The sequence below is a fragment of the Corvus cornix genome, chromosome 2 (genome assembly GCF_000738735.6).
Source record: "Corvus cornix cornix isolate S_Up_H32 chromosome 2, ASM73873v5, whole genome shotgun sequence".
In the NCBI taxonomy this organism is placed as follows: Eukaryota; Metazoa; Chordata; class Aves; order Passeriformes; family Corvidae; genus Corvus; species Corvus cornix.
The window spans coordinates 58,900,500-58,914,581 of NC_046333.1; the positions used below are offsets into that span (position 1 = coordinate 58,900,500).

The 14,082-nt window shown below is 45.8% G+C and overlaps 1 protein-coding gene and 1 long non-coding RNA gene across 2 annotated transcripts; one reads left to right on the forward strand and one right to left on the reverse strand.

The window, feature by feature from the left end:
* Positions 1-104: 104 nt before the first annotated feature.
* On the reverse strand, positions 105-8,484 carry C1QL3 (complement C1q like 3). The gene is made up of 2 exons (XM_039548475.1): positions 7,385-8,484; positions 105-2,844 (listed from the first exon to the last, which is right to left on the reverse strand). Exons 1-2 carry the CDS (start codon positions 7,970-7,972, stop codon positions 2,665-2,667), a joined length of 768 nt encoding a protein of 255 aa, XP_039404409.1. The 5' UTR covers positions 7,973-8,484; the 3' UTR covers positions 105-2,664.
* LOC120409657 lies at positions 7,269-9,567 on the forward strand. The gene is made up of 2 exons (XR_005601397.1): positions 7,269-7,447; positions 8,435-9,567. It is a non-coding gene; the product is annotated as an uncharacterized LOC120409657 (long non-coding RNA).
* Positions 9,568-14,082: the final 4,515 nt, after the last annotated feature.

Consider the following 14,082-nt stretch of genomic DNA (forward strand, 5'->3'; position numbering starts at 1 on the left):
AATTGCATTAAGTTTTTAACATGAACTTGGAGTCTCACAGCAATCATGTAAAACCTGAAACATACTAGCTTCTTTTTGTAAGGATGCAACACCAGCACTCAAAATATATTACATAATACAGTTTTAATGAGTTGTAACAGTTATAACAAAGGTTGTGATATAAGTCTTTACAAATCAGTATATCAAGATATGATGAAAAAGGAAGAAATGTTTGCCTTATATGTGGTTTTCACATAATGTTCTTCACTCTTGTCTAACTTTAACCAGGGCAGGTGATTTATCCAAAAAATGGTCTTATCCAATAGCAGTGGTAGCCCGATTTCAAAAGCTTCTTCAAAATGTGACCCTGTATGTCTTGTAGTATTGAGCTTTACCAATAAACACCTTAGTAAATGCAATTGCTGGTTGTAAATGACCTCTAGCTCAGTGCAGGGCTGTTGGACACTATGTAATGAATCTCTAGCTACACTGCTGTGGGAGCGCACTGGCCAGCACAGCGGAGCGAACAGACAAGTCAGTTACACATCTGTTAGTAAAATAATGCCTCCTAGAAATTAAACAGGAGTAACCACTACAGTGTACAGATACAGGCTGGCACTTTGTCATAAGGTAAAAGCATTAACCGTTCTGCTGAGATAATACACAAGCAGCTGGCAGCACCATGTCCCCTTGTAAACCCTGGATGAGTTTGCCTGGCGATCCTCTCAGTCAGCCTGGACTCACTCGGCATTTGTTTTGAACTGGATGGCTCAAAGCAGAAGGAGTAACACGTTCTGTTTAAGAAAAGGTTCCCTCATTCAAGCGAGATTTTTAGGGAGATGTGTAAAATCTTTATCAGACTTCTGCCGAGTAGCCAGCACTGGAGAGCGTTTTTGTCAGTGGCAGACACTTTGGCAATTTTAGTACAGATAAATCTAAGTTTTTACCCTTATTACATTAGACAAGGTTGCTTGTGACAGAGTATATGAAATAGCAGTGCTAGGGGTAGCCTCTATTACTCTTTAATGATTTATAGAAATGTTACCTTGATTTTGCCAAAATGTTAGATAACATAACAAACTGTGCTAAAGAAATTTAATAATCTTGCTAAAATTTAGGTTGAGTGAAATCTGCAAGTTTTAACCTGAGAGAAATAGCCTCCCAAAACCAAAACAAATAATAAATCCATTTTCTGAATAAAAATATTCTGTGGACATTACTGCTATGACTGATTTTAAAGCATTTTTATAACTATGTATCCGTGTTTCATTTAGTTCTCCAAGCTATTAATCCTCTATATGGATTAAGCTTCTTTGAGACTTTATATATCTATATCTATATGAATGAGAAAAATAGGTTTTAATACAGGCTCTTTTTTTTGCATGTAAATATCTGCTTCTTTCTTTGCATATGTGTTATCATTTTTTGGTAATGTGCTTCTCTGTGTCCATCTCATAGGCATGCCTTACCACAAGCTGGTAACTAGCTTCCATGGAAAAGGTCTGTGTGACAGCATTTTCTCATGTGTCAGATCTCCCCCTCTTCCTTTGTTGGAAAAATCCCACTAAATTCAGTGAGACAAGACACCTAAGACAGTTAAGGTTTTGACCCATTATATTCCTATGAAATTCTAGTGGAACATCTGCAGTATATTAATCCATAACTACTTTATTAAAAATAGTACCCAGGTACAGACTAAGTGTGAAAAGACTAATGAAGACTAATTGCTGCAAAGAAAACACTCTGCCTTAGTCTGATGGTGTGGTTGCCAGGCTTCCTAAATATTTACACAACTAACCATCAAGAATGGGCCTGTAATAATTGTCTAAATATATATTTACATGTATACAAATTAAAAGCCAAATCCCTTTTCCACTAATAGCAGTGGGAGTTTTGCCATTTGCTTTGGTGGAATCAAGGATATGATCCAGTAGAATAGTTTGTCAACTGTTGGATTTTTCAGGGGAAAATAGTGTTTCTGCTATCCTTCTTTTTCTTTTACAGGACAGCTAAGGGAAAGACAAAATTTAAATAACTTCACTGGATTGATTTTATGTTAAAGTCTAATGTAAACCTACAAAGCAGGAGCATCGAGTTAAGGCTTGAAGCTTGAAGCTGATTAGTGTCTAGTTTTAAGTGGAAGGGTAAGAAAAGTACAAGGCAAACAATTTCTTTGCAGAGAGAAAGTATATTTTGATTACCTCTTCCTTTTATTGTAAAATCATTCCTCACCACACTATGAGTGGACTCCAAGCATCATTGTTAGCAGGTAAGTCACAAGAACCAAAGCTGAAGTATGGATAAAGCAGCAAGACCATAACACATCAAAGTATCATATACACTGAAGAAATAACTCAGCGTCCTTAGGTGGGCCTTTTTTTCCCTGTAAAAATTTGATCTATGTAGAACTTCATTCACATGGACACTAACAATGAGGAAGTGTTTGCTTTGGCGGAAGTGGATCGCACATCTGTTTAACTTGGTTTGTGGCTTTTTAACATAAGGTTTCTCTGTGTTGTACAGATGTGAATCAGGTAGCATTCGACTTTTTTCCCCTGCTGTTGAGGTGTTCAGTGGTCACTCTCTGCTGGGGTGCTTGTTTCATTGACTTTTGCCACGCAAATCCATCACTTAGAAGAGCAGGCTTCATTTCTTGACTGGTTTGGTGGGTCTTTTTACTCATTATCAGTCAGCATAAATAATAAATCCAGAAAATGTGCTGTATTTGTTGTTGTTTCCTCCATGTGCTTTTCCTCCATCTAATTTAATGTAAACTTCATCTCCTGGCTCCAAGTGAAGAACCACACTGTTACTGGCATAGTCGTAGTTCTGATCAGCATCCTGAGCAATCGCACTAGCTCGAACCTACATAAAATACAGAATGACTGGTTAAGAAAACTCAGGGAATTTTTCCTGCCTGTTGAAATTAAAGCATATCCTCAACATTTTATTCAACATGCATGAGTTGCCACTTTAAACATCTGGCAACATATATTGTAGTTTATTTCTGTGATTATTGCTTATTTTCTCCTACAGTACTTCTGAAACTAAAGCAGTAATATGCTCCCTTCTCAGTCATCTGATGAATTCACAACTGCCTGGTCTTCCGTAGATGTCTGGAGCCTTTTTAAATATATGTGTAAGAAAAGCTGGAGTTGGGAGAACTGGATCTGGTCGTGCACCAATTTTACATTGTAACTTGTATCAGTGGGACAAATGATTGACAATGGTGAGGATGCACAGGGAGGCCCACAGGGAGCTCCCAAGATGGACTTTTTCCAGGGGCAGTTTATTGTCATACCAAGTAATAGAATCATGCTGCAAAAAAGAATACAAGAAGTACACCCACACACACACATGCACACAAGCAGGTAAGCATCGTAGTCTGGGTTTGGGAAAAAGGGCTATTACCACATTTCAGTAAGCAAACATTTAATCTCCCTGTGTTTTAAGAGATGCACCTTTGAAAAATCACAGGCAAGTCGCTATTTGCTTTAGGAGGTTTTTGGAATTTACAAATCATTGAGGGCTTTTCACTTGCAACTTTCCCTTAAACATACTTTTTTCCCATTTCTCCCTTGGTATTCCATGACTGATTAAATTTGACATTTCTTGCAAACTGGAAGTAATCTATAATTTCAAGATGTATGTTGGTTTCCAGAAATGAACAGGCTGTGCCATTGTAAGTCTCCAAATCATTTATATATAATTTGACTCTGTTTGGTAAAATATTTAAACATGGTTGTATGTGATTTATTTCAGTGTAACACGTCATCTGCTTGTTGCTTGTCTTTGTTCTGGCGTAGTTACAGAGCAGTAAATGATTTAGTGGTATTGCAAATCTGAACTAAGTAATAATGCATGACTTGGTGTACTATATGTGGGATTTTTTCTGTTCTGAACTGAAAAATAGGCTATAAGTCACAATTTTCCATGGATTCCTTTCAAAGTTTACATGATAAATTTCCAAATTAAATTTTCATGTGATGTGATTTCACATTAATATTGAAATGTTAAAAAGGAGGGGGTTCTTTTACTATGCAGGATCTTATGGCATTATGCAGCTTAAAAATCACAGTAGGTGGAAATTCTTTATGCATCCTGTAAGAACAGTGAGAAAGGCTGCAAAGGCTTGTGAAGCTGTGACAGGCTGCAAATTTAAACTGATACATGGCATGATGATAAACCCCAACTATTTCAGGACTTCTTGGTTCTGACTTGCCTGGTATTGTTTACAGGGGTGATCTGTTTTGCTAGTTTTTTAAACAACAATTATTCTAAATACTGGATGTTTTCTTTGGAATAATGGCTGGCAGGGCAGAGTTGAAGGCTCTGGACCATTAACCCTGGGAAGACCTTCCAGAGAAACTAACAGACTGAGATGGTTGCTGGCAGTGGAAATGGAAAGGGCAAATGGGGAGGAGTGAAAAGGCTGCAGAGAAGGTAGAAAAACTTTCACAGAGAACTAATATCTTGCATAATGGTGAGCAAAAATGCTTAAAAGACTTTTCAAATTCTAATTTACTTCCTAATGAAATGCTACTTTGTGGATTTGTATAAAAGGTTGTGTTTCTGTGGATGGTAAGGGGGAATTCAAATTACATCAGTGACTATCCTAAAGGAGTCAGCATGTGGACACTGGCTACAACGGCAATGGATATTTCATTTTCAAGATTTTACATAGTACATACTGGCTGGAAAAAAAAAAAGAGTTTCTGGGTATTGAAAGTCTAGAAACCAAAATGCAGATCTTACTGCCCTGTGTGTAGCAGCAAAGATCCTGTGTGCTATTCTTAATGGGTTTACCTTCTTGCTTGGTTAGCCAGTGCAATTTCTTTTTAAAGGCTAGGAGAACAGTCTCAAATGAATTCTCAGTGAGTGTACTGCTGCAAGAGGGTAAATGTATCTCAAAACGAAAGCATTGTGAGACAATACATGTCACAAGTTCCATGTAAGTTCTTTCATGAAGCTGCGGTCTCAGCCTGCACACACATACCTAAGCTGAGTGATCTCAGCACTTCCCTGTTCAAGCTTGATAACCATTACAGCAGACAATGTGGTAACACTGGGGACCTTGAGGTTCCACATATGTATTGCTTAGGACTGGGGTTTTTTTCTGTAAATCATACACTTTTCAGTGTTTTGGGTTTTTTCATTGTTAAAGAGCACTGGATTTATAATGTTACCTTTGTCACTCCATTTAACTACTTACTTTCAAAATTTCTGAGCTTCCTTACAAATATACATAAAGCCTGTCACATCATCGTTTAGCGTTTCAAGTATAAATCATAATGTCATTGAAGAATTATAACTGTGGGTCAATTTTAAACCATTTATATGCAAGTATTTACCTAAATATCTTGTATAGTATATACAAATATACACATGGAACCCCTGTTTGGTTGTTTTGGGATTTTTTCTTCTTTGAAAAACTACGAGTTTAATTTGTCTCATGTCTGGTACTGGAAGTAGCTATATTTGGAAATGGTTAGACTTCAGGTTCAATTGAATATTTGTAATTGGATACTTCTTTAAAACTACTGCTATGTATTTATTTTTCACGGTTTGTGAAAATAAACACCCTACAACATTATAAATAAGGGTAAAAATAGATCAGTTCTTTAATTGCAAGTACAATTGCATTCTTACAGTGTGCAATATTGCTTTTGTAGGAAGATATCAAAGTGAATATATTAGGATGTACTTTGTTTTACTAGTCCTGGTTTGTCTGCTGAGACAGTATTTATGGTAGACATTTTCTAATTTAATTAATTGCCGCTGATGTCCTCATCATTCTGTTCTCACAGTCCTTCTGAGGAGCCATAAACAAAAGGTTAAGTGGCATATCAGATTAATTTACCGGCCGCCGCCGCTCCGGTGTGCGCTGAGCACAAAGGGCCGTGAGCCGGCCGTGCTCGGCGGGGGAGGAGACGCGCAAACGAACGAGTTTCTTCGCGGCCTCCCGGCACGGCGGGGACACGGGGCCCGGTGTTCAGTCCTTCGGACACGGCGTGGAGCCGGTCCATCCCCCAGCCTAGCCCGCCGGAGGGCGAACAGCCCAGGGGGAGCGGCAGCGCTGGCTCCGGGCTGCCCGAGCCGCCGGCCCGCCCTGCAGCCCCTGCGCGCCGGGACGGCTCGGGCGCCGAGGAGGGACCTGTTGAGCGGCCGGTGCGCCGCGCGTCCCTCGCCCTCCCGCCGCGCGGACACCTCGCACTGTCCCTGGGCACCCAAAGCCTGAGGGATGGCGGTGCCGCTAAGCTGTAGGAATTAGGGCCAGCCTACCCGTGTCTGTTAACTACGCACGGAAGAGCCCCAGAATTGCGAAGGACGGCTCCCCTGGGGCAATGTTACAGGTACAGCCTCTCCCAGCGCAGTGGCAACGTTTATCCTGATTAAAAGGGATGATTCCTCTGTTTTTCAGACGGTAGCATCGCAAGACCTTTAATTACTTCCGATGTCTCCATCCTGCCCAGCGGATGCCGACAGACTCGGGTCTTGCCCGGGCTCTCCGAACGCCCGGTGTACCTCCCGGCATGGGCCAGGCCGTCAGCCGGCGCCTTCCCCTGCGCTGGCCCGCCAAGGGCTCCGGTCTGCGGCCGCCGAGCTCACTCTGTTATCAGCTCTCCTGACAGGGGGAAACCTCGCTCCCTGCCGGGCGCTGAGCGTGTCAAAGCGGCGCTCCGCTGCGTGGGAGCCCCGTCCCGTGCCGTGGCGGCGTTCCTCCCACCCACCTCACCCTTTCCCCACGCAGCACCACCCTCTTCTGAGCTCACCCACCGCCCCTGGCTCCCCTCTCTTGCCGGGGTCTTTCCCCTCCCCGAGGGAGCGCCGGGCTCTTCACGCCCCTGCGGGGGCTGCGCTGCTGGTACTCCCGCCCCCCGCTCCCGTCCCGGCAGAGCGGCGGGCAGCGCTCCGCGGCCGGGGCGGCGGCCAGGGCGGGCCGGGAGCGGGAAGGGCCGGGTGCTGCTCTGCCCGCGGAACCGCCCGGACAGCGGGCTGGGAGCGGCACCTGCGGCGCGGCTCTCGGGGAGGAGAGCGCGTCGAGTCCGCATTCACCCAGCAGCCTGGGCGACCTCTGCTCTGAGCGGAACATCCGACCCCTCGGTGGCCTTCGGGCACCCGAGGCGGAGCGGGACGGCGCTCCCCGCAGGTTCCCCGCCAGCTGCGGAGAGGCGACCGCCGGTCCCCCTCGCCCGCTTCGCGCCGCCCGGGCTCGGGCTCCGCTCCCCCGCCACTCACCCGCGCCGCCCCCAGCGGCCGCCCGGCTCCCCCTCCCCGTCCGCTTCCCGCCCTTCCCGCGCCGCTCCGCCCGCTCCCCGCACAGCGCCCGCTCCCACGGGGAACCCCCCTGCTCCTCGGCGCCCGCTGCCCTCCTGTCCCCGGCTGCTCCCGGCGCGGCGCCCACCTGGTTGTTCTTGCAGAGGTCGGCCCACATGCTGGTGCCGTCGCCGCCCCGCATGAGCACATGGTAGGTGAAGAAGTAGATGCCGGGGATGGAGCAGGTGAACTTGCCGGTGGTGGGGTCGTAGTGGTTGCCCAGGTTGGTGACCACGTCGTCGAACTTGAGCACCTCGTAACCCTCGTGCTGCCTCTTGAGGCCGGCGTAGAAGGCGATCTTGGGGACGGTGCTGTAGGTGGCGGCGCTGATGGCCCCCGCCGCGTTCAGCCCCGGCGCCCCGGGGGGGCCTGGCAGGCCCTGCCGCCCCGGCTCGCCCTTCTCACCCGGCGGCCCCACCGGGCCGGGCGGCCCCGGCTCCCCCGGCGGGCCACGCGGCCCCGCTTTGCCCGGCCGGCCGGCCTCCCCCTTGGGCCCCTGGATGAAGGTGGGCAGGGACTGCATGAGCCCGCGGTCGGGCGTGGCCGCCGTGCTGGGCGCCTTGGTGCCGCCGTAGGGGTCGCAGACCATGCGGCAGGTGCCCAGCATCTCGTAGTGCGCCGAGGTCCCGGCCGAGCTGACCAGCACGGGAATGAGGATGACCAGCAGCAGCACCATCACCACCCCCAGCGCGCCGGCCGCGATCAGCCGCCGCCTGCTGCCCACCAGCCGGCTCAGCGCAGGGCGATCCTCTTGTCTGCTTTTGGACAAAATCTTGATGGTTGGTGGGGTTCCTCCTCAGAGCCGAAAAAACGCCGAGCCCGCGCGAGCTCGGCTCCGCTGGGGCTCGGCTGCCCTCCCGAGGGCCGCCGGTGCTGCGGGGGCTCCCGCGGGTCGCGGCGCTCCGCTGCGGCCGCTGCAGCCGCGGGGCGGGCGAGGGAGCGGAGCGGAGCGGGAGAGGGAGAGCTGCCGCCGCGCCCCGGCCGCCCGCACTTTTATGCTCCCGCTGGCGATCGACTTTTTTTTTTTGCAGGCTGTGCCAGTCCGAGTCAACTTTCCCTGGAACTTGCCTTTCCTCTCGCGATCGCCCCGCTCGCCTCCTCGCTCTCTCTCTCCCTCCCTCTCTCTCTCTTTTCGCAGAGACGACAGTCCTCAGCGGGGCCGCGCCTCCCGGCCGCCCCGGTGCCCGCCGCCCAGTGCCCGCGCCGCCGCGCCGAAGCCGGAGCCGGAGCCGGAGCCGAAGGGAGAGCGGGATCCTGCCCGGGTGCCACCTGCCAGGAGAGGAGGAGGCTGACGAGCGCGCTGGAGCAATTTATAGGCACCCAAAAGCGCAGGGGAAAGGGGAGCTGCTTTGGCATCACATTCCAGCATCTGCTCTGCTCTTCCCACTCACAGAGAGTTTGGCATTACTCTGGCAGTGTGGGAAATATATATTTTTTTTTCTTTTCTCCCTCCCCCACCCCTCCCGCAAAAGGATGAACAGCGAAATCGTGAGCCTCACTCAATAGCTGCATCTTGCGATGACAGCTCTTTCTGAAGCAGACCGAAGGGAAGAGATGTGCTTAGCAGCCTCTGGTACCCTTCAGGTCACCGATCGAGAATTAAAAGGTCAATCCACCTCCTGCTTAACGCTTCCCTGAGGCCACTGTGCCATGTTAATGTTTTCTGGGAAATACCGCTTTAAATGCAGGGATGTTTTACCAATTGTCCAAGTAGAAGTTATTTGAAAATGTACCTCCCACAATAATAAAGAGATTAACATCTCTGGCAATTTCGGATCTCCCTCTTCCTCCTCATCCCAATTGCAACTACAAAGGCAGAGAAGGAAATAGTTTTTCCCGTGAATTAAAATTGACATACTCATCACTGGCTACAGTGTTTCCTGGTGTTAAAGCCAGCCGCTGCTCTGCTTGCAAACTGACACTGAGGGAAAGTGTTCCCTTTTGTTTAGGAGCCAAAGAAGAGTCCGGGGTATATGCAAATCGACAGATGCCTGGACCTGGGGGGCAGCAAAGCATTTTGTTAAATCTTGTGGGGGTTTTTTTGTTTTGTTTTGTTTTTTTGTTTTTTTGTTTGGTTGGTTTTTTGGTGCATGAAAGACTTCTCCTCCCCCAAGGTCTGGTGGGCACCTCTGTGACTGAGTGGAAAGGTGAATGTACAATATTGGTGGCATTGTTGCAGACAAAATATTAAGGAACTTGTCCTGCTTACAGATACACAAGGTACACAAAGAGCTGTTTAAATAAACAAACAGAATTGATTCCTAAATCATACTTCTGTATTCAGGAGCAATGGACGTCAATCAAACCTGGGTGACATTTGCCTGTCAATACAGGGATGATGGCTGGAAAGAGTGTGACTTATTACAGCAAGGCAAGAATCAGAAATGAGCAACAGCAGCAAATAGGACAACAATGAAATAATGGCATCTCCAGTGATAGAGGGCTGTGATCTTGTCTTGGATTTTATTAGCACGAATCTGCTCTCCCCTCACCCGTTCTCTTTTATTTCTTTTCTATTCCACAACACAATAAGGTCAAACAAGCAGGCAGTGGGAAACAAAGATTCATTGATTCTTCCTTTTAAGCAGAAATGTCAGCAGCTCCTTTTGCTCTTTCCTGAGAGACTCAAAGGCAACGAGTGTGTCCATGCCGTGCAGAGATGGGCCAGTTCAGCTCCTTATCTCCCCAGAAAACTGTCGACAAAGCTTCCATTCATGTACTTGTAAATATTCCTCCCTCCCCTTTGTAAAGTTTTTTCTTTTTTCTCTAATGCTCTGTCTTTAAAAAATTCTTTATCTGTCACTGACACAAGCTAGCCAGTTCCCTTAGCTAAGGGCTTCCCCTCAAGACCCAGGAAGGCAGTTGAACACACTTGGAGGGTTATGTTCATATCTCATTGCTCTCTTCACCCCACAGGAAAGTGCTTTCAGCACTGTTTTTTCTTCTGGGCAAGAAAAACTGAAAAGTTGTGCCAGGAGTGACTGCTCTGTCTCAGCCTGTAGCTGGGCCCTTGAGTTGTTGTATTCAGTCATCCTAACCCAACTGGTTTTTGTGACATCAGGGTGTGCGTAAACCTTCATTGCAATGGCTGTGTTACACATTAGGCAAAGAGCAGATCTCGTCCTCAAATAAACACAAACCTGTCATGATCTGTGAAGCCATTGTGATGCTGGGTGACCTATTGGCATCAAGCACACCCTCAGTTCCTTGCTCCAGCTATGGTAAGCCGGAGTCTTAAAGTGAGGTCCTACCATACCAACCACATTTTCCTTCTTGATAGACAGTTTTATCCTCATGCATACTGCCTCATTCACTCTGAACTGTTGCAGACTTTCTCCCAAAGAAGACAGCCATAAAAATCACATCCAGAGTAATCAGAATAGAGAGATCAGATCAAATACTGGGAGTTTGTATGTTAGTTTGGAACATAACCTGGGACCTTGGATTTAGTTACCAGATTAACCTTAGTCCCCAAGGAAAAGTTGTATTTTCTTGGAAAATTAAGAATGGGAAACCAAAGCGCTCAGAAGTTGTGCATCAGAGGTCTCAGCAGCCTGTACAAATTAAAAGGAAGTGTAGAAACCTCTTTTTACCATGTGACCTCTGTTGTCCTGAAATGGTGTGTCAAAACATTGATTTGCTGTAATTAAGGCTTGGATAGCACTTAAGTTATAATCTCTCCATGCTAAAGGCTGACAGTCCAGATTGACAGTCCATTCTCAGTGTAACCATTAAACCTGCGTGAGGTGCTGCCAGTCTTAATGTGCTAAATTTATTTGTATTTTTGAAGCCTTCTTGCTTGCTTGCTCTGGCCTTTCAGCTTGTTTGCTTCCCTTCCCTTTCCCTGGGCCCTTGTGCATTCAGACACGCAGTTGGTGTTCGAGCTGTATTCCCTGCAGCTTCTGCCATTTGCTGAAGTCACAGCTCTTACTGACTAATTAGTTACTATTCATACAGAGACTTAAAGACATACAGCATAACATGCATGTCCATTTTACATGTGTGCTGCTACCTCAGCATTAACACATGGGAAAACTGAAGAAAACCATTTACAAACTCATCCACTGGCACACAGGACAACACATTCTGCAGGCACCAAGCACAAAATGGCTCCTTATGCCTGCACTGCTAAATTCAAAGTTAGCCCAGGAAAAATGCTCTGTGAAAAAGGGCAACCCTTTACCAGCTACAGTAAGCAGGAGTAACATGGAAAAAGGCATATGCCTAGCAAATGAGTGTGCGAATGCTGTGCCAAGCTCCATACTGCTTCTGCTCACTCCTATCTGCATCTGGTTTGCTCCCACTTATATTTTCAATCTCTTTTATTATTATTTTAGAGAAGTGTTTTGAATTTCACTCTGCTGAAAAAAAATTTAAGGCTTTACTACACTGTACTGTTATAAACACTGTTTTAATTTTGTATGTAAAGGTTAGCATTTCAGCCTGGATACCAGTAGTACGGTCAGGGAAAAAACATGCACTCACTCCAACATATAATTAGGTTCAATGCTGCAAAATAGATCATAAAGAGGGAAAAATATTCATATCAGTATAGGTGGCTCAAAGGCACCATGGTGACAGACATGCCAGTGACATGTTGCTATCCCAAACCATCTTTGGTATCCTATTTCACATCTGTTCCATTAGTTTGGTAAGATCAGCACTGGCATTTGTGTCAGGTAGCAGATCCTGGAGAGGATCATGTCTTGCACCAGTTTTGGTGGGAGCTAGTACAGGCAGCTTTAACTAAACTCTCACAAAACCTGTTTTAGTCAGGATGACTGAAGACCAAATATGGTTATAGTGCTGCAAGTTGCCCACTGTGTTCCTTAATAAAAATTAGTCTTTTCATGCTCATGGAAGGAAAATCAGCTTTGGTGTGAAAAAAAAAAAATTGTTTTGCTAGTTTTTGCAAGCTTTTATCTGTCCTTTGGAACATACGAAGTCATTTTCCAGGCTAATCTCTGCTACTACAGGATTTAACCCATCTTTATGTGTGATTGGAAATACTGTAGATTAAGTTTTATTGTGATTAGTAAAGCCCTTTGAAGATCAGTCTCTGTATGTAAAGGCAAACAGGAAAATGATCCAAAGAAAATGTGTCCAGCCTTGAAAGGGTTACATCCATTTTTCAAATCCAAATGAGGAGGGAATTCAGGGAGAGGGCTGTCGCTAAAGTGACAGGGCTCAACAAGGAGAATTTGCAAATAAATTTGACACATTTCTTCCTTTTTAGTTTTTAATCTGAAAAGATCAGTCAAGTATGACTGGTTACCGGGGGGAGGGAAGGGGTGAGAGCAGAATCAAAGTAGAAAGATTGGAACCAAAATCATGCACGTCATGTTTTGACTGGTGAATTACTGCAGATATAAAAACATAACTGTGTATGTAAAAATAAGTCTTAAACACATAGGGAGCTACAGATTAGACATTCACCTGATGAAGTTTAAGGATATAAAATAATCGTATATGACACTTGATAATTGCCAACATAAATAGCAGTAATTAACCACAAAAATGCTCATAATTGTGAGTGCCCCTGTTTATTCAAAATAAAACACTAGTTGCAAACATAAAAAATTGTTCTTTCAGGTTTCTTCTTTCCCATTCAGCTTCAAGCCTGCTGGTCTGTGTCTTTTCTCTATTCCATCCCTCTGGAGTCATGATCTAAGGTGGTGAATACAAGGCTGTAGTGCTTCTAGGGAAAGCATGCAGTCAACCTTGGGGCTATTTTTGATTGTGATGCAAGTACCTCTCCAGCCACAGTGGGGCCTGACCAGTCCATTGCTCTTGCCCTGGTGATGGTACAGAACTGCCAGAGCTGTGTCAGATTCATGGTCTCTGGGAAAAGCTGCACCCACTGACATCCTCTTTCTTACCTGTCCCCCTTTCCAAGTCGCAGGTCCGTGCTTTCCTTTGCACAAGGAGCTGGGATGTGGACAGTTTCTGGAGAGTCTCTAAGAGCCATGGTGCTATGGACGTGTAATTGAGCAGTGCTTGCACCAACCAGCAAATGCTTCCTGCACAAATAGCCTCAGTTTGCCATAAGTGCACTGCATTTCAGGAACTGGGTTACCAACCAGGAGGGTTTTTTACATAGCACTTCCACCAGCTTTTCTCACAGCAGCCTGGGCTTCCAGTGTCCCTACAGACCATGACAGTATCTGCTTGCAGCAGGGTCCAGCTCACAGCCTAGGTGAGCTGTACTTGTTGAAAACACCTTTTTTCTCTACACACCCCATTTTTCCCTTCCTCTGGGATGGGTGTTTTAACTCGTCACCCTCTTTTAGTGAAGTGTTGGCTTCTGCCACCACCTGTGTAACAACAACATTGGTGGCAATGTTTTCCATATAGGCTTTCTGCTTGATCCACCCCCTTCTTTTTAACTCCCTTCTGGATAAAATCCATAGCAGATAACCTGTCATAAGGAGGCACACAGAAGAACTCAGAGTGTTCATTAATAAAGCCCAAAATATAGAGATATTCATAAATGCTATTAAATCAAGGAGTATTGCTAATAATGAAGGCTACAGTGTCGGCATTCTTATGAGGATGTAAATAGTAAATACAAAGGGGTGGAAGATAAATGCCTCTAACATGGGAGTAAGATTAAACAACCACTTTGTCCCTGCTTAAAACTACACCAATAAGCAAAGGCATATATCATGTTGCACTTCTATTAAAAATTATGTCAGTAGTTAGAGTCAATCAGGAGGAGATTTCCAGATGATTTGCCCATGAGAACGATTTTGGTTACCTTTGAAATGGTTATTAGACTGCCAATGC

Excerpts from the sequence above, each read along its gene's own strand:
- C1QL3 (XM_039548475.1), bottom strand. The coding sequence starts at position 7,972 with ATGGTGCTGCTGCTGGTCATCCTCATTCCCGTGCTGGTCAGCTCGGCC. Across the intron at positions 2,845-7,384 it reads ACCTCTGCAAGAACAACCAG|GTTCGAGCTAGTGCGATTGC; the intron begins GTGGGCGCCGCG and ends TATTTTATGTAG.